We start from the raw sequence: 19,173 nt of genomic DNA, 5'->3' as shown, positions 1-19,173 counted from the left end.
AACTCTTCTTTCTCCTCCTGCTAAGCTCCATCCTCACCTCACTAAAACAATAAAAAAAGGGAAAAAAAAAAACCAAAGAAGAATTAGTTTGGCAGCTTCAACCCCCTCACGTGCTGCCCTCGGCAGCATCACGGGGCTGCCGGGAAGGTGACGGGAGGCACCGGCCAGGCTCGGTGCCAGGGTGACAACGGGGTGGGCACCAGGGCCGGTGATGGGAGAGGGAAGGGACACGTACGTCACTGTGCCCGGGAGGCATTGGGGTCACGCTGCTTTTCACACTGGGGGGGGGGGGGGAGCGGAAAATTGGGGGAAAAATTTGAAAATTTGGGAAATAATTTGGAAAAGATGGAGAGCAACGAGTGCCCGCAGCCGCTCCTCCTGCAGCGGGTGGGACAGTCACCTACACAGCGTCCTCCCGTCAGCGTCCCAAATGCCACAACTACGGACTCATTTCACAAGGGCTGATCAGAGAAAATCATCGTAACACTTTTCCATGTAAACGAGCGCTGACAGAACAGGTTTATAATGTGCAACGAGAGCATCTGTAAAACACCCCAGAGGAACTGAAGCCATTTCCAAGCATCTAAGGAGTAAAGAAATGAGATTTTACATACGTTTTCAAACTTTTTTTTTTCTTTTTCTTTCTTTCCTCTAAAAGTGGAAGCGATTTGCAAAGGCAAGGGACCGGGGACGGGGCTTCGCCTGGGCCAGCAGACGCAGCTCCGGCCTGAAGCAACGCAGCCACACAGCAAAGAGCGCAGAAAAGAGCCCAAAGCCCTTTTTTTTTTTCTCCAGCTGCCTCCGCTCAGGCTGAAAAACTGTGTTTCCAGCTTGTTTCAATTAATTTTAAGACTTTTACATTCCATAAAATCTGAAGCGGTCGTTAAACCAGGGATTTTGCTATTGTCACACTTTGAAACGACCACACTACAACTCAGCCGGTGGCTCTGGCTCAGCTGCGCCGGGACCTCCCGCGGGGAGAGAAGCGGCTCCAGGTCCCCTCAATGGCAGTGGTGGCACTCACTGCCCGACTCAGAACAGACATACTCATCACACCCCACGGGCCCAGCCCATGGCGGGAGCATTGGGGCGGGTGGGAAAGACCAGGGCAGGAGAGATGCTCGTCCCGTGCCCTTCCCTACCCCGACCTCTGCGGCACCGCCACAGCTGCGGGGACGGCGGGGAGGGATGGAGGTGGCCCTGGCCGTACCGCGAGGAGGCTGGGAACGCTGCCGGGGATGGGGTACAGCTGGGGCACGCATGCCACCCCGCAGCACCCTGCCTTGGGGGCGAGGAAACGCCACAGGAGGAATATATCCACCTCCACTCATGCATAAACAAATAAATGAAGTTTTTTGCAGCTATTTTTTTTTGCATCCGTAAGCAAAGCCGCAGCAGCGGGGGCCCTGGGGCCACTGGCAGCCGCGTTCCTTGCCCCAGCAGCCGGCCCTGGCTCCTTCAGTGGCCGGGGACAGCCCCAGCTGCCATCAGCCCCACTGCAGAGCAGCAAAGCTGGCGGTTTCTTTGATCTCGGAAGATCAAAAAGAGATGTTTCCCCGCCCCGTCGCAGCCACAGCGCACCCAGACGTTCCACGATCAGCCACGAAGCGCAGAGCGGGACGTGCTGCAGCACACTCCAGGCAGCTCCGGCTCCCACAGCCGGCAGACACCCACCCCGCAGCTGCCTGCCTTTCCAGATGCTTCCGTGTGCTCAAACAGCTTTCTTTCCTGGAGAAAAAAAAAAAAAAAAAAGAAAAAAAAAGGAAAATAAAACAAAATAAAATAAGAGCAGCTGTGAAATGGCAGAGCTGGGGCTCTGCACCTGCAGCGCATACTGGAATGAGGTGTCCTCTAGGGATGTCCACACAACCTGTCCACAGCTTGCTGCCTCTCACCCTCTCACAGCGTGGGGGTGTCGGATGGAGCTCAGGCACTTGTGGGCTGCTTTGATTTGTTCAGTGGCGGCTTTGCATCTGAGCAAGAGCTGAGCAAGGGCACGAGGAGCTGAGCAGCCTTTGAGGGAAGGAGGAGAAGTCCCCAGGAGGTGTTTGCTGTGAGGGATTTTCCTGCATCTGAAACTGGGGAGGGAAAAGCCATCAGGACCTGCTGGTGGATCACCGAGCAAACGGCGGAGAGCTCTGCCAGGGTCATACCAGCTGCGGTGCGACAAGATTGTGTGTCTCATGTTCTCTACATCTAGGTCCCAGGTGTAGCTCCCAGGGATGTCCCCAGTCACATCCCACGCTGGCCACAGCAATGACCAGGCCAGTGCCGTGTCCTGGCCCCCCCACCCAACCTCAGATGTCCTACCAGGGTCTGGCGGGGCTACTCGTGTGTTCAGGCATGGATTCCCCTCCCTGCCTGCTGCCCTTTGGCATTAGCCGCTGTTCATCTTGGTTTACCTGGAGTAATATCCTACACGTTCAGACTGGGGTTTATTTGGTTATTAACAGAGCCCCTCCAGCACAAGGAAGATTTTAAGCTTCACAACAGAACATGCCAACCAGCTCCTACTGCCGCAAGACCACGAGCCCGGAGCAAAGTGCCACAGGGAAAGAAGAACTCGTGCTCTCACCCACAGAGGAAAAGCCGTGAAGATGCACAAGGGATAGATAAGCGCCGTACCCCGCTGCCTGCAGCTGCACGAAGGATGCCCACCGTGTGGGACTCCCGGGCCTTTAGGCACTGGAAAACAAGGTTAAATGTTGAATACAGGTTGTTTCCTATGTTCCACAAGTCCCTCATGCGCCCGAACACACAGCAGAGCAGCCAGGGTTACACCTGCTCCGATGTTTTAAGTGTGGCCCTTTGGTACCTCAATTCCAGCTGCCGCGGTGCCCACAGGCTGGGATAGAAGATTCAGCAGAGGAGGGGAAAGGCTCCTTGGGCTCTGGAAACTTCTTCTTTGCTTTGCAGAAAGCAAATCTTTAGTAAAAGCCAGATTTTCCCAGCATGTTCCTCCTGATGAGCAGAACCCACCCCGAAAGCAGGACTGAGGAACCCTGAATGCTATTAAGTGGAGACAGATTACAATCCTGAAACCCACTGCCTGATCTTGTACCCAGGCTGGGGGCATGACGCTGAACCAACGGAGCTCAGGGCTTATTCCATCCAACTGCCTCGTTGATCTCAGTGGTGCCAATAACTCTGAAGCTCACCAAGACGATGTACGCTCGATGGCAGCTGCTGTGGCGTTGGGAGACGTGTATTTGTGCCGTAATAAAGCAATCCTACCAGTGCCTGGGTAATCCACTTATTTTTCCTCCAGGACTAAACAGCTTGTCCTGAAGAACTGCTATGTCTCATCCATCTAAAGCATTCTTCATCCCACAATAAAATTATTCCACACAATTTTAGAGTCCCAAACAAGGGTAAGCGGACCCTGGAGTCTTCCTCCCATGCAAGCCAAAGGAGACAGCATGAACGCTTGCTTTTGTGTAGGGTCTCGCTCATCACAGCCAGCTGCAAGACATTGCTTTAGCCACACAAAGAGACCCAGACAGCAACTGGAGCCAAGAGGCCCCCTCCCAAACCCTCCCAGGGCCACTGATGGAGACTCAACGAAAGGGAGACAGTGCCCGGCAGACTGGGGAGTTTCCTGCCTGCCCTTTCAGTGTGGGAAGGCTGACGCCAAGAGTGATCTGCCGAGAGGAAAGAAAAGCGCTGGTACTGTCTGAAAAAGGAGACTGCGGTTCTTTATTAACCAGTGAAGCGGACCCAGACACTCACGTATGGGAGGAAAAGCAATGTGGGGAGCAGGCCCAGTCCCAGAAGAACCCCCAGGGCAGAGAAACTACCCGGCGGGATGCAGAGAGCTGGCAGCACTCAGGACCTGAGCACGGGCATGAAGTGACACAGAGGGGAAGGCAGGGACGCTCACAGTTTAGTTGCAGTTCTTGGGCAGGCGATAGACACCTCCGGAGTAGATGAGTTGCTGGTCCCGGACCTTTTTCTGGAGGAAACCCTGCAGCTCCTGTATATCGATTTCTGTAACCACCGGGCCTGTCATCACAAACATCTTCAGCATGCTGTGAATCCTCTCCAACGACAGGCTCTCCAGGTTGGTCAGCATAGCCTGGATGTACGTCCAGAACAGCTGCAGAGGGGGGATACGCAAGCAACAGTAAATCACACTGACATCTATACTGACGAAAAGGGGTGCTTCAGTATCCCATATCCCAAAAGCAGAGCAGGGCTGTGGCTGGCAGTAGGTTCTGCTCTCAGCCGTGAGCATGTGGTCTTTAAACAGGAAACATCCAAGAACAGCATCAGGTGGTGGGACACAGCTAGAAAGCAGGATTTGACGTGCAGTACGTGCATGACCCTCAGTGGACAAACACCAGTATGACAACTGCATGTTGCACAACACACACACAACACGACACAGGGGTAGCAAAAGCACTGGAAGCGTCCAGAAACCACAACACAGAGAAGGCAAAGGTCCAGCTGTTAGTGCTGGGTAAAGCCTTTTTGGCAGTCTAAGTGCCAAAAAGCACTTGTTTGGGTGAATCCAAACAAGTTATGACTATTTTCAAATATGAAATCATGTCTCAGACTTTTTCTTTTTTTAAACTGAAAAAAAAAAAACCCAACAAACCAGATTTAGAGATGTCCAAACAGTTGCCTGACTCAGCAGCCGGGCACTTTTCTGGCGAGAAGGCTGCAATCCAGCACCTGCACCAGTGAGCATGAATCAAAAGATCCCCACTTTAAATAACCCTCACGCTGGACTTAACTACTTGCAGTGGAAAATGCAAATCCAAAGTGCAAATTGAATCCATCACCTTAATCAGATTCCCCAAAATCAAAAGCATGAGGTGTTTGCATTGTCCTGCCGGCTTCGCAAGCAGCCTAGACGCACGGATGGGTACCTGCAGTTCTTCCTCTTTCTGGTCAGCCTGCGATGCCATGGCAGAGTCCCCCTCCTCGTCACTGTCTATCAGAACCACCTTCTCCACCTGGTCCTTCTGCTCCTCCTCAATCACAGTGAAGGTGCCTTGGGGCTCTTCACGCAGGACACCCTGCTGCAGCCAGAGAGTCATCTTACGCTTCAGTGATGTCACCGGTACCTTGAGCACTTCGCTGAGCTCTGTCAGCGTCCATGTACCTGCAGAGACCACGGACATCAGAGAATATCCTGCCCATCTGCCCATCTCCACTGCCAGGAGCAAGCAGCTGTGTGCAGCGACTGCCTAAAGCAGACTGGTGCTGAGCCGTGGCCCTGCTGGGTGCTGTCTCCGAGGAGAGCTGGAGACCTGGCTGAGCGCTGTGGTAGATCCAAGCCCATGAACCAGGTCTCAGTCCTGCTGCCAGAGCTCTCGGAGCCTACAGCCCCCCAGGCAACGTGGCCTTCCCACCCACCCATGGGAAGCACAGAGACAAAGGTGGTAACGCTGAGTCTCAGCCACGGCACTCACTCTTGGTCTGGAAGTGCAGGATGATGGCAGCATGCACAGGAGAGACAGACAGGGAGAGAGTACGATCTGCCAGCTCCACATCCAAGCTCACCAGGCCCAGGTGGTACTTCCAGTTCAGAGTCCTCATGGCCTGGAAAGGGGAGAAGCAGCCAGTAAGTGCTGCGTTATTGCAACCACCCCTCCACCAGCAGGGCCAGTTATGCTCCATACGCCTCTGCCAGACATGAAAGCTGCTCCCCTCCTCGTGAGCCACCCAGCACTGCCACCACCCAGCTGTTCCCTACACCTCATGGGAAACCTCCTCCTCGGCACAAGTTGTTGTTCAGCCCTTGCCCAAGACCAATGCCCCTCTCCTGCCTGAAAGCCAGTCAGTCACTCAGCTCGCTGGTAGGGTAAGCACAGGTTGAGGAAACACTGGAAGACCAAGTGGGCTACTCAGGACAAACTCCTACTGGAAAATAAATACTCATCTGGGGCAGGATTTCCTCAGAAGAGACAGAATACTCTTCTGATACTGATGTGAAAAGAGCACTGCTTGCTTTGAAGGCTGAGGATGCTCAAGGATTCTGCTCCCTCCTTGCATCCCCTCCTAACAAATTTTCTGCGGGCACAGAAATCAGCTGGCATCAACATCTGGCATGTAGCTACAGCAGGAGAAGAGACAGGATCTAGAGCTATGAGGTTCCCAGCCTCATGGCGTATATCAACTGATGTATAATAACAAGTTCAAGCAAGGATACAGAAAATCAAGCCTGGAGCAGAGTCAGAGCACAAGTGGGCAGGCAAAGAGGAACATCTGCATGAGACACCAAATTGTGTTCAGGTTGGCTACAAAGAACCATGTCTGTGCCCACAGACACTACGCTGGCATGACAGCTAGATCTGAATCATCCATGCTGCAGATGGGTGCTCTGCACTCCACCAGATAAGAAGGTGCAAGATGAGAAAGCCAAGACCACAGCTCTGGAAGTGACCTAGACCTCCCCTTGACTTCCAGACAGATGCTCCTGGTTCCAGCCCATTCTGTATGTGCTGAACAAAATGGACCTCAGCCTTCTCTAGCTGACTAACTGCCATGATCAAGTCTCTGGAGAACAGAAGAATACTGCATGTTGCTTATATTTGCTCTGTATGCCTCTCTTCCACCTTTCTATGCTGTTTATAAAGGCATGGATTCAGTCTTGGTCTGAGCCACAGTCAAACTCACCAAAACCGCTTGCACCTAAACTGCCTAATATGGAGCTCAGGGCCCCTCCAGGAATGAATGAAACAACGCAGGAGAGACCACAGACAGAAGAGGACGCAACACTCACCTAACTCCAGATGGACAATGAATTTTAAAATGAGACCATGTTAAAAGAACTTCTTTTCAAGAGGACAAACAGGGGAGGAGAATGCCGGGGTACTGCCCTGCCCAACAGGGACAGGATGTCACTCTTACTACTACAGAACTCAGGCCAACAAGCTTAGACCAGACTTAAGATGCCCAAGAACCTCCACCTCAGTATCCATTTAACTAACCAACATTGGCATATTTTAGAAAACTCTCTTCCCTAACTGCAATCACTACAACGATCCAGGCACCCCACAAAGAGATAAACCCTTCTTTCGGCAACAGCTAAGCTAGCACAGCTTCTAAACCTGGTTCAAAGCTGAAGAACGGTGGGGTTCCACCGTAACAGCGTGGGTGTACTAGCAGCGAAAAGGGGACTTTGCAAAAACCATGCTATGTAACAAAGTCTGAACAGCATATACCTTTTTTAAGGAGGGTTAAGGTTGCCTCACCTTTAATTTCTCATACTTCTTGGAATAGGCTTCCATGGCTTCCTTGACCTGCTCTGGAAGCTCTAGCTTCTCCTCTTTCAGCGGTGGCCAGAACTCACTCGACAGGATGACGGCAACGAGGCTGAACGGTGGCCTCTCCTCCTCTGGGAGTTTCTCTTCCTCATCACGAATGTTGGCATTAATGCGTCGCGAGTCAGCCATATCCTGGAGAAGGCAGAGGAAGCTCAGGTAGCTCCTTCTCTTCCAAGTCAGTGCTAACCCTTAGTAAAGAAGAAGCTTAAACAAGGTGACTAGTGTTGTCTCCAAATGATGATGGGGACATTGGAAAGGACACGATCATGTGTGTCTCCTAGAAAGTCCGCTACATAGTCAGAAACATTTGTGGGGAGGTTAAGGAAAGGCTTACAACTCAACACTAGCCTACACCAGAGTCTCTCCAGACCTGTGTTCTTCCCACAGTGCTCAAAATGAATTAAAGTCCAGACTCCCAACCCTAGAGGAGCTGGAAGAGCCCAGCTCTTCAATGCCAAAATACTTTACTGCCCAAAGGGCAGGAGAGACAATGGCAGCAGAGCAACCATCCCCCAGAGTCGATAACCCAACCCACAGGGTTTAAAAAACAGACATAGTTTTGAATGCACTTCAGCGTGAGACAGATCAGACCCCTCACTGGGATTTTGGGAACCCCACTTTCCTAAAAGACCCTTTTTGGGTCACTCCTCAAGTCCCTCCCCTTCCCCAATGAGCTCAAACACCCAGGACTTGAATTTTAAAAAAAAAAAAAAAAAAAAGTTACTTTTAACATGACTTCACAATAATGCATCTGAGCTTCCCCAAACCGCAGCTTCAGCAGCTCCACGTTCCGGATTTCCCTGATGAGAGAAACAACAGATCAGACACAGGTCCCTCAGACAGCCCAGCCTGGCTTGGCCCCCACCCCGTGCAACACAGCCAAAAAAGGCAGTCCCCGGCACAAGGATGCTCTTCCTAGGAAGCCTTGCAAGGTCCGTTATCGGAACAGGATGCCTCCTAGCAGCTAAGTGAGGAAGGAACAGCCACTTCCCATGTAGGCCAGCAGCTTTTTGAAGACCTTCCCATGCCTTTCATCTGGAGGAGCATGGCACCTAGCCATCCCCCTCGACAACACGGTGCAGCCTCAGCATTTGGCGAGCTGCTTGCCTGAGACCGCCCAGCCCAGACATGACTCGCACTAGCTGCGTTTCACGGAAGGGAAAACCACTACAAGTGTTGAAACAAGAGACATGGTTGAGTTGCAACCGGGGTTTCCTGATGCTTCATCCCTTTTTTCTTACTTTGACACTTTCTGCTGACCCTAAGCAGCCGGGACGGAGCTAAGAGGGTGTCGGGGCCTTCAGTTTCCTACATGCTGCCCTATTAGTGCAAGCCAAGCGCAGGACTGAGGAGAACATAGCCTGAGAAGAGGCGAGTGCATGAAATTCTAGATGCAAACCCAAAGCTGCAGAGGAAATGGCCAAAGACATTCCTGGCTCCAGAAACAGCTGTTCATAGGACCAGGTCTGAAGCACACCTTTATCGGGTGGTTTCACCATGGAAAGCCCCGGGGTTGGGCACTTGGACCTCACCTCTCAGCGCTGTAGTTGAACTGGTGTAGCAGCCGGTCAGCCAGAAGCGTGCGGTATTCATTGATAAACAGGTCCTTGCTGCCATAGATGCTCACCAGCAGGCTGATGATGTCCGAGGACCGACGCTTGGAACTTGATTTTCCTGGTGAAATCCAGCAGACGACAGTGCGAGATTAACAGAGACCCCGCCCAGCCCTAGAGGACTAGCAGATGAGCTGCTCAAGACTACAGCCCAGCAGGGAAAACGGTGGCCTGCCAGGACTTCTGGTCTTGGCATCTAACCTGGATCTGCGTCAACCGGGTCAGGAACCCAGTCCCCTGGTTCCGAGATGTCATCGTCACTCTCCTGGCCGTTCTCCAGGGTCACCGGGTCAGCTTTTGAGAGCTCGTTTGCAAGATCACTGGAGCCCTCAGCATCCCCTGTGAGACCGGCCACAATCTGCCGCACCGTGTCTTCCCGAGTCCTGCCAACAGGGAAGAGAAACACAGCAAGTGATGGGAAGGGCAGGAGAGGGGAGGGAAAAGGGATGTGTAAGACTGCCCCTGCAAGTCTCTTACCTCAGATACTTCCTGATGGGCTCACAGGCGACCTCCAGGATAACCATGGAGGGGTCAAGCTCCCGCAAGGCCTTGATGGCCGAGATATACAGAGTGATGATGTCGGATGTGTTGACTCCTGCAGGAGAGGGGCAGAGGGAGTCTGAGTCTCAGTGTTGAGGCACTTCGACACAGAGAGCACGCGATGCGCACGGCCCGGCTGCCTCTCACTCATCAAACACGAAATCAGACAATGGCTCCCGGTAGATCCCCACTCACGCCAAGGCTCCTTACAGTGTCATGACATACGCAAGGATGAAAAACCCACCAGGATGCAGAAGTCTCATTTCCAGAGCACTCTTCAGGGAGCTGAGCAGCTGCTGCCTCTGATTAGTCCTTTCCAGGCAGAACTTGAGATCCTCCACAGCAGGCTTCGACTCTGGGAAATCTGTAAACCAAGCAGTGATTAGAAACAGCGCCATTGCTCCGTAGGAAGGCAAGAGGAGACAGCGTGGTGCATCAGGAGGTGAAGACAGATCTATCATTCATCCAGTCCAATTCCGGGAGTGAATGAACACTGAATGGGTCACACCTACCTCGAATAATGCTGAAGAGCTCTTCAATGCGCATGCTGGCATAGATGCGGTAGAAGAACCTTTGGACATGGCACCGCCAGCGCTTCAGGGTGCTGCTGGCTTCTGGAGAGGAGCGTGCCAAGGGACCATCTTGCAGAAAAACCCTGCTGAGCCAGCCAATCACTTTCTCAATCCACTGCACAAGGAGAGGGAGAGTACAGAGATGGTGAACACCACAGGCTGGATGCACAGCCACGTCCCACACTCACCCCATCACCAGGCAGCTACCACAGCAAGCAGAGATGGGCAGCCAGCCAAGGACAGCATTGCCTCCGGCTGCTCTCCAGAGGCAGCTGGGGAAAGCTTAACTGGAAGAAGACAAACTGTAACTAAAGATACAGGAGACAGACTACGCAGATGTGTATGAGAAGATACAGGGTGGCTGAGGGTTGTGCAGAGGCACTGGGCTCCAAAAAGGAAAAGGATATATTCAGCAACTTGCAGACTATTCTATTCTTGCAGAATTCCATTCCATTCCGTACTTGCAGAACTATTCTCTTTAGGAGAATATGAGCAAATTGCCTATCGCACCACCCTTGGCCCAAAGTTTCTACGATTCCTGAAGTCAATGAAGAGCCACCCCAAGGACTCACAGACAACCAGCCAAACCCAGGCACTTGAAACCAAGACCTCAAATACCATCCTCATTGACTAATAAAACAAAAACCTGAACGGAGAGCATCAGAAGGTTATTTTTTTATATTTGAGATTTAATTTTCTACAGGGAAACGTGTAATTGTCAAATTTCAAAGATACTCAACTACAATATCCAGATGTTCAAAAACATTGCTTTTTTTTAATTTCCCCTTACAGGTGGCAAATATGTTTTTGATAACCAGATTCCGACAGCCTGAAACAAAAATGCTACGTCAAGGTCTGGTTTGCTGATCTTAATTTTTAACTATCTACTGGACTGAGGAAATGCTGAAGAAATGCACAAATTTTGCCAATTACAAGGCAGGATGAACGTGAGAACTACAGAACACCTGGGCATCGATCTAGGCAAAACTGCGGAAAAGCTGACAAAGAATTCTCCTAAAGGACGAAAGGAAAGGACTATAAAATTGAGCTGTTCTATAAAATTGAGTTGTTTTGCATCAGTTAAGGAGTACAATTATTATCAAACCAACCCATTTTTCCCCATAAGTTTATCTTCTCCAAGTGCTCCTGTTACAGCCTGATCATCAGCTGACACTCCAAACTGCTGCTGATGCATCCGAAAAGGGGGTTTGCTGTCAGAACTTGTACTTTTAGCAAGCTTTTTTTTTTTTTTTTTTTTTTCTTAAAATTGTCTCTTCCTAATTCTGACCTGCTCCAATATTCTGCGGCCAAACCCCCTGGCCTTTCTGAAGAGGTGGCTGCGAGGGGACCTCCTGCAATGCCTGACAAACGGAATGCGGTTGCATTTTCTCTGGTGCCCTTAAAACGTCCTTAAACAATCTCCAGGTCTTCCAAAAGCATTTCACAGTAGGTCCACACAAAGAAAGTGTTGCACAGCAACAAAAGGGAAGTAAACATAAAATGACTGCCGATGTTTGCAGACAACAAAAACAGCCGGCGTGGCAAACAGCAAGGAAACTGGGGCAACCACAGAGAGCTGGCTGGTTTGCATGGCAACCTGGCTTCACGCATTGTTCTTCAACACAGGCAAAGGCAAGGTCACGCACCGAGGAACAAAGAGTGCAGGGCAAGTGGGCAGAGCCAGGACTGTACCCTGGAAGAGCCATAACCCAGAGAATAATTTTATTTTAAGGTCACACTGGGTAAACAGCCCAACACAAACTCGGTTTAAGGTAGCAGGAGAACAACTGGGTAGGTGCAAGGAAGGATTTTAATTCTGTATGTGGCCCACTGGTGAGATCAATACCAGAGGACCACCTCCCATCCTCGCTATTTTAAAGGGGTGCTGAAAAATTGGAAAGAGGATAGAAAACAGCCACACAAATTCTAATTGTGGGCCTACCTACGCAGAGGGAGGGTCCTCTGCAGGCTAGGTGGCACTGCATGTTCTTGTGGTTTGTAAAACAGAACCACAGAAATTCCCTCATTATTACGGACATCACCAGGTGAACTGTAACAGCCCATTACGCACAGGTCAGAGCAAACCTTCCCCTGCAGCGTAAATCAAAATGGGGAGTTTTAACCACCCCTTCTGCCAGGGACGGTGGGGGTCACAGCCCCAGACCAGGTGTTTTCAGGTGGAATCCGCTTTCAGCCCGAGTTGCTGAAGCAGTAACAGGAGCAGCAGCACATCCCCAAAGGAAGGGCGCTGGCTGCCCGCATGCCTTCCTTACCTCCTGGAACTCGTTCAAGAAGGAGTGCTCGTATTCCCCCCTGCATCGCTGCTCCATCCTCTCCTCTATCATCCTGTGCAAGATGGTTGTGACAGCATCGGCGCTCACTCTCTCCAGCAAATTCAGCCGGCGGCTGCAGACACAGACAGGGACCTGATTCAGAGTGTATGGAAGCAAAGGTACAAGCAAATAAAGAAAATCTACCTAAATGAAGGCACCTTCCTCCCTCTATGCTCCACAGATGAAGGCCTAGCTCTTAGTGTAAATGCTCCAATAGCCCACGTAGATGCGCTACGTATATAACACATGACACTACTGCTATCCCATCTTCCTTAGCAACATTATTTTCTAGCCATCAAAAGCTTTTTCATTTAGAAGAGTTTGCTTCTTTGAGGACAGAAGGACTTAGAGCAAGAGGAAGATATCTCATATCCAGGGAGAACTTTCTGTCTAACGATCTGCTCTAGTTCAACCACCAGCTGGCACCCAGCTGCAGAAACCCTGGTTCAAGTCCTCTACCCGGTACCATGACACAGCCTGACCTCACATGCAACTCCTCCCATTTTCAGATATCAAGAAAACTTGCTGCTGTTCCCCATCCGGACCAGCTGCTTGTTCTGAGTGACAGCCACCACCCCGTACCCTACGTACAGAATGTCATTGAGCTGCTGAAACTGCTCCATGGCTTTGGGGCACCAACACTGCTCTCTCTTGCTGCTGCAGCCCACGCACAGCGGAGTCTCTCCACCACCCTCCTCCGTATCGCTCTCCTGCTCGGTCTCACTCATGCTGCTCTCACACTCGTTCGTTCCATCTTCTCCTTTCTTCCACTGCCGCATGTATATCCTGAAAGTGCGGCTGTAGAACTGCTGGATCATTTCCTGGAAGGACTTGGTAGTGGAGAAGAAAAGGATAGCTTTGAACATGGTGTAGACCTTTTCTTGCAGCATCTGAGCACCCGTCCCCAGGAGCAAGCCCGCCTTGGTCCACCTCTCCAAAAGTTCCAGGCTGTTCAGGTAGGGGTCCAGGCGGCACTTGAGAAGACAAAACGCATCCAGAAGGAGCGCAGAGCACTGGGGCTCCTCAGCTGTGTTTTCATACTGGCCGATGCAGTTCCAGAACTCGGGAGCTATATTCGCTTGAAGGTCTGTCTGCAGCACCTCGATGAACCACTCCTCCACGATTGAGTGCAAGTCATAACACCGCAGCACGTCCAGGGCTGCCCGCAGCTCGGCATCCTTCAGCGGCCCCACAGCATCGGACCTCGGTGCTGCCTGGAAAGCCGAGGGGATACCAAGTTAAGCACACATAAAGACTTCTCTAGGAGGATCTGCAGCAGAAGAGACTGCTGCTCCCAAAGAATGGGGTCCCAATGCACACAGGCTCTGCCGGCAAACAGCACCAGTGGGACACCATTCCCCCATGGACCTGCTGGGTCTTGGCCTGCTGCTGGAAGCCAAGTGCCACCTCCCAGGCCTAACACCCAAACTCCGGCACTGCTGTCCCTGTTGGTGTCTGCTGCAGGACACGCGCTGGCGGGAGTGTCATGAGCCACCCCAGGGTCCCCGAAAAGCCAGGCTCTAGGGTAAAACCTTCCTCAAGCGAGCAGAGCCGCAGCAGGATGGGTGAAGCAGCCCATCTTTCTGGCACCTATGCTTTCCTGGCTGGCGTGCTGGGGGAACAGGGGGACAGCAGGGCCCCCATGGCCTTTCCGTGACAGCTCCCCCAGAAAACACCACCCGCCGCACTGCCAGACCCCCCTTCTCCCCTTCCCCAGCCGCCACCTCCAACCCTTTCACCCCCTCCAGCCCCGAAAACCGGACCCAGGAGCGGGGAACGCGGCTGGGGCCACCCCAGGGCCGGCGGAGCGATGGGGGAAAGGGGGTGTCGGGGCCCGCCCCGGGCCCACAGTGGCGGCCGCCCCGACAGGGCCCAGAGCCGCGATGGCGGCGGCGTGAGGCGAGTGGGGAGCGTCGCCGCCGCCGCCGCCGCCGCCGCCTCCTCCGCGGGGGCCGTGCCCGTTCCCCCGTCCCCCCCCTCCTCCGCTCACCAGCCCCAGGGCGGCGGGCGGCACCAAGGCGGTGCTGAGCGTGTGCCAGGCGGCGGAGAGCCCCGCGCCCGCCGGCGGCTCCATGCGGGCCGCGCCGCAGGAAGAGGCGGAGCGCGGCGGGAGGCCGGGCCGGGCCGGGCCGGGGCGGCGATGAGCGGGCCGGGGGCCGCGCTGCGGGGTTACAACGCGGAGCTGCGGGAGGGTGAGCGGGGCGGGGGGAGGCAGCGGGGCCGGGGGCGGCGGCGGGGCCGGGGCTGACGGGCGGTGCCGCGCAGGGCTGGCGGAGCTGCGCGCCCGGCGGGAGGAGCTGAGCGGGCGGATCCGGGAGGAGGAGGCGGAGCGGCGGCGGCTGCAGGGCCGGCTCTGGGCGCTGACCCAGCGGCTGGCCCGCACCAGCGAGAGCCTGGCCCGGCACCTGGCCGCCCGCGGGGAGCTCGACAGGACCATCGCCGAGACCGAGAAGGCCTACGGCAAGGTGAGGCGGCGTTGGGGTTTGGGCTGGGGAGAGAGCGGTGTCAAAATACAGCCAAACGGTCCAAAAACGGACCCCTAAACAAAACCAAAAACCAACAACCACAAAGATTTTCTCCCAAACCATCATTTGGAGGGGAAAGAGGAGGAAAGCGGAGCCAAGCCGTTGACCCAGAAGACCACAAATTCCTGCAGGTGATGACAGAGCTGTTGGCATACTACACCTTTTTTTCCCAGCTTTTAATGTAACTTCTTCCATCTTTAATGGAATAGTATAATTAAAACAGTAGAACCGTTGCGGTGGTAAAGGATGCCCGGGCTGTTACTTTACAGTTGGCAAACGAACAGTGCGGGGCTGTTACTGGTGTTGGGTACCGGCTCTGCCCTCGCTGCCCTGTCCCCGCGCCCGGGAGCTGCCAGGCAGGGACTGCTCCGTCCTGCCTGCAGGATAACAGCCCAACTCCCTTCCGAATTACACACCCATCAACTTTGTAAAAAAACAGAAGGACTTCCCAGACCGCTTCCAGATAAGCCCTGATCTTCCTTCTGTTGGTGACAAGGAGCTGTGTGGTTCAGAAGCACCCCTTCCCCCATCAGCTGCTGCCAAAATTCTCCTTTTCCCACTTGTTTTTTGAATGCAATCAACTACTCTGTGTCAGATCCTCTTCATCTGCCACCATAGAATCCCAGAATACTTCGGGTTGGAAGGGACCTTTATTATCAGTACTTTCCCATGATAATTATTTTTCAGATGAGGCTGGAGCTGCTTTCTCAGCCTACTCCAAGGCCTGAGGGTTTGGGGCAAAGGGGGGACAACTCACATAAACATTTAACAGCTTAAAAATTGTGTTGTAAAGCTACTCAAACAAACAGCACCTTTCAAAAGTAAACCTCCCCTGAGGTACAAGTCACAACCCCCCAGCCTACAAATGAATTCATGTTTATTGACATTGAAAGACACTCACAGTCGGTAAAAAGCAGAGGTGGTTAGGAGAGGAAACGCAGATGTCCTGCCAACAGAAACCAGTAACAGAGTTCCTTCCCTGCAGATGTACATCTCCTGTCTGTAATTGCAGTTGTTGCCTCCCCCCAACCCCAGCAGGACACCATCTCCTTCCACGGACACGGTGGCAAGATCCCACCAACACGTTCTACCCGTGTCTCGTCCTGTGGGGCACTTACCTTCATCTCTTCTCTGACCACTTAGTGATTTCCACAAGTTCATAGGAACATAAATGCTTTTTGGGACTACAGCCCTACTATCACATTTTGTTACAATTGTCCACCATGTTAAAACTTTAAAATGGTGAGATGGACAGGCAGCAAGATCTCCTAAACCTGCCTTGCTTCCTAGAGCACAATAAGTGGAAATGTTAGATTGTGTACAATATGAGTTAAAAACAGGAGGAAATGAATAAAAGGAAAGATTTAATCTGACTTAAGGTCGTTGTGGAGTTGAGTTAGTCTTGAAGCAAGAAGCCTAAAGCGTGCAGTTTAACAGTGGAAGACAGCTGAAACTGGGTCAGCTGAGCACAATTTAATACTGATCTAAAAAGCCCAGGTATCGACATCTCCCTCAAAAAAAAAACAACCAAAAACCAAACAAACATATAAAGCAACCAAAGGTTCACCCCACAGCCTGCTTTGGGAAGTTCTCTGCCTCCTGCTCCAAGACAGATAAATTGCTTCAGGTGTTTTGTATTCAGAATGTGGGCACGAACCTGAGAAGTTCCTCCACAGATATTCCCACAGTGAGATAGGATGATACGTCACTGCAAATTAGATATTGTAAGAGCTGGAGAATCCCTCTTGCTGCAATGTACATCAGCTGAATTCGAAGGGAACTCATAAGAGAAACAGTTAGTTTATGTAAAAATAAGCTATTTTTATTTCTTTCTTTGCCAGATTCTGGAGAATTCTCAGACATTACTAGACGTCCTGAAGGAAGAAATTGGGAATGCTGGTAAAGCCAGTGAGCCACAAAGCACTTCAAAAGAAAAAGAAAAACAAGCACATGGACAAAAGCATTCCTAAACTTGTTCTTCAACCTGGAAAGGCCTGTCGGTCTGGGACAGCTGCTGTTCTGGTACAAGGATGCTACATTTAATAAAAGTCTTTTGTTTTGCAGAAGTAAATTTTCCTTTCAGATGCACTTTGGTATTAGTTAGAGATCTACTAAAGTTAATCCTCAAGTGCTAGAGATCAGAGTAGGCATCTACAAAAAAAAAAATACCCTTTATTTTGAGCACAGTGATACTGAAGCATATCCCAGGAGGTGACTGATCAGCTAATGCTTCTGCCCTCAAAACAGCATTCACCTTGCTCTGCCAAGAGTGAGCGAAGAGTTCACCTGGAGCAGACAGGGATTAGAGTGCAAAGCCGGGAAGTGCGAAGGCAGCACTCAGCGAGGTGTAAATCCCAGCGACAAGGTAGAGCAGGCACACTGGAAGGAGGAGTAGAGAAGTCAGCAGCACACGAGGGCACCGTGTGCTCCTGGTGAGGAGCAGACTCTGCACTCCCACACCTCCACTGAGCCTGTCCCAACCACAGCAGTTGTAGGCACAGAGCTAATTTGCTGAGAACAGCACACAGAGTACCGGAGCAGCGTTTCAGTTGGCTGAAGTCAGTGGAACAAGCTGCGGGATATTGTTGGCTTTAGCGTTCCTCATTGATCCATAGCAGAACGAAGTCAGGACTAGTTCAGACACTTGTCCCTAACTTTAATTGCAAGCAGCTTTTGCTTTACTGTTGCATTGCAAATCTAGGGACAGAGCTGCCTTAAACTGGCCTGGGCTTTTCCACAGTGCAAGATGCCCACTGGTTCACACTTTCTGCTAGAAAAAAGCTCTGTATAATTTTTTCTTCAAACGTGGTCCCTGTGTACACAGCCACTGGATGTGGGCACTGCTCAGTGTTTAACTCCCCATATCTGATAAATTACTTATCCCTTAAATCTAGCAGTCGCTAGCGGTCCTGCATTCTTCCTCATTCTACCCCAGTCTCAGCATCTCCTCCTGAAGTATTCCATTAACGGGAGAAGCCTTAGCACATAGGATTCACTGCTGTTTCCACAGTGCTTGTGTCATGTCACAGGCAGATGCACTGCCTGCCACATACTGCTCCGGGGAAGTCACGCAGGGAGCAGATCTTGAGTTAGCTTGAGAAGGACAAGCCTTAGAAGCGCAAGAAAGTATAACGTGTTCCTCTGTGGCCCCTCCAGACAGCATCTAACAAGCTGCTGAGTACGTCATTAATTTTTTTGCATTACCTTTCCAGAAATATTTAGGCACTCAGGGCAGAAGAGGAGAACAGCTAGAAGTAGGTATGCCCTAACATTTAGTTCTGACCATATTTTTCAGAACAGCCTTCCTCCTGGCTGCTACAATATAAACCAAAACAAGTGCAAGGTATGCAGGGCATTTTCAGTTCATAGACTAGTGTTACCTTGAGTAGACATTCATCATCTATACATAACAGACAAACCAATAAACCTATCAAATTTAGTCAAAGATACCAGCCCATTCCTTTGGATAGAGCCACACACTGGGGTACCATTCATTTCATAAAGCCCAAAGAGGCTGTATCTATTCCAACCGCATCTCTTTTAATCCCAGAAGTACAAATCACATTAGCAGCAGTGTTCCATCTTTTCCAGAGTGCAATTTTGACCCTGAGTTTACAGTAGTAGAAAACTTAAATGGAAGAGTCTAGCAGATTCCTTTGCATATTGGCTGCATTAAACAATTACAATAGAACTATAAAAATCCTAGAAAAAAACAACCATATTCCTTGTTCAAGTTCTGCAGAAGAAAGGAGTGAAATCACCCTCCTGTGCTTTGCATTAGAGGACCAGGGCAGGCATGGCTAGAAGGAAGCCTTCCCACCAACCAAGACATAAATCTTGGGCCTGGCCCTGTTGGATGCTGGAACAAAGCAACAAGAGGAACTGGCAAACTGAAGCACAATCGGCAGTCACTACAGACTGGACGCCAGAGTTGGGTATGGACAGATCAAAGCTATGGCCAATGTTTGGGAATCTTTAAGAGGCTCGAGCCAGTCTGGACACTCTTTACAGATCAGTGCAAAAATGACACCTAAAGCTAAAGGCATTTATTCCACTTCCCATGCCTCACAGTGCGTTCAGCTTCCTTCACAAGAACATAACTGGCACATTAATTCCATGATGGTTCGGTGAAGCTAGACCCAGAAACATGGCAAGAACAAACCATGAACCTTCAATGGTTTTCCAAACTGCCACCCAATCTAGCAGTCAAATCACAACCACTTCTGTGAATCCAGCTAACTGCCCAGATACTCCCAGTGCTCCAACTCCAGCACTTTTCTTCACTGGGGCCTCTGGTGGGAGAAGTGTTATAAAAG

The 19,173-nt window shown here is 51.4% G+C and overlaps 2 protein-coding genes across 2 annotated transcripts; one reads left to right on the top strand and one right to left on the bottom strand.

Moving 5' to 3' along the window:
* Nucleotides 1-3,669: 3,669 nt before the first annotated feature.
* Nucleotides 3,670-14,518, bottom strand: ANAPC2 (anaphase promoting complex subunit 2). The gene is made up of 13 exons (XM_082492594.1): nt 14,323-14,518; nt 12,924-13,546; nt 12,273-12,405; nt 9,940-10,114; nt 9,672-9,791; nt 9,365-9,482; nt 9,089-9,270; nt 8,807-8,948; nt 7,999-8,074; nt 7,203-7,406; nt 5,418-5,547; nt 4,872-5,107; nt 3,670-4,096 (listed from the first exon to the last, which is right to left on the bottom strand). The coding sequence occupies exons 1-13, from the start codon at nt 14,404-14,406 to the stop codon at nt 3,884-3,886; spliced, it is 2,436 nt and encodes an 811-aa protein (XP_082348720.1). The 5' UTR covers nt 14,407-14,518; the 3' UTR covers nt 3,670-3,883.
* Nucleotides 14,380-17,740, top strand: LOC309679312 (uncharacterized protein). The gene is made up of 3 exons (XM_082492595.1): nt 14,380-14,524; nt 14,598-14,797; nt 16,699-17,740. Exons 1-3 carry the CDS (start codon nt 14,473-14,475, stop codon nt 16,825-16,827), a joined length of 381 nt encoding a protein of 126 aa, XP_082348721.1. The 5' UTR covers nt 14,380-14,472; the 3' UTR covers nt 16,828-17,740.
* Nucleotides 17,741-19,173: the final 1,433 nt, after the last annotated feature.

Source organism: Vanellus vanellus (genome assembly GCF_965231255.1).
Source record: "Vanellus vanellus genome assembly, chromosome: 18".
NCBI classification, from domain to species: Eukaryota; Metazoa; Chordata; class Aves; order Charadriiformes; family Charadriidae; genus Vanellus; species Vanellus vanellus.
The sequence above is the reverse complement of the archived record's forward strand: the minus strand, read 5'-3'. Positions and strand labels throughout refer to the sequence as shown.

What these genes read in the sequence shown, in the direction of transcription:
- LOC309679312 (XM_082492595.1), top strand. Translation starts at nt 14,473, where the DNA reads ATGAGCGGGCCGGGGGCCGCGCTGCGGGGTTACAACGCGGAGCTGCGG. An exon ending in CAACGCGGAGCTGCGGGAGG is followed by an intron (nt 14,525 to 14,597) that starts GTGAGCGGGGCG and finishes GGTGCCGCGCAG; the next exon opens with GGCTGGCGGAGCTGCGCGCC. An exon ending in CCGAGAAGGCCTACGGCAAG is followed by an intron (nt 14,798 to 16,698) that starts GTGAGGCGGCGT and finishes TTTCTTTGCCAG; the next exon opens with ATTCTGGAGAATTCTCAGAC.
- ANAPC2 (XM_082492594.1), bottom strand. Translation starts at nt 14,406, where the DNA reads ATGGAGCCGCCGGCGGGCGCGGGGCTCTCCGCCGCCTGGCACACGCTC. An exon ending in CGCCCGCCGCCCTGGGGCTG is followed by an intron (nt 13,547 to 14,322) that starts GTGAGCGGAGGA and finishes TCGGCTTTCCAG; the next exon opens with GCAGCACCGAGGTCCGATGC. An exon ending in GCTCTTCAGCATTATTCGAG is followed by an intron (nt 9,792 to 9,939) that starts GTAGGTGTGACC and finishes CTTGGTTTACAG; the next exon opens with ATTTCCCAGAGTCGAAGCCT.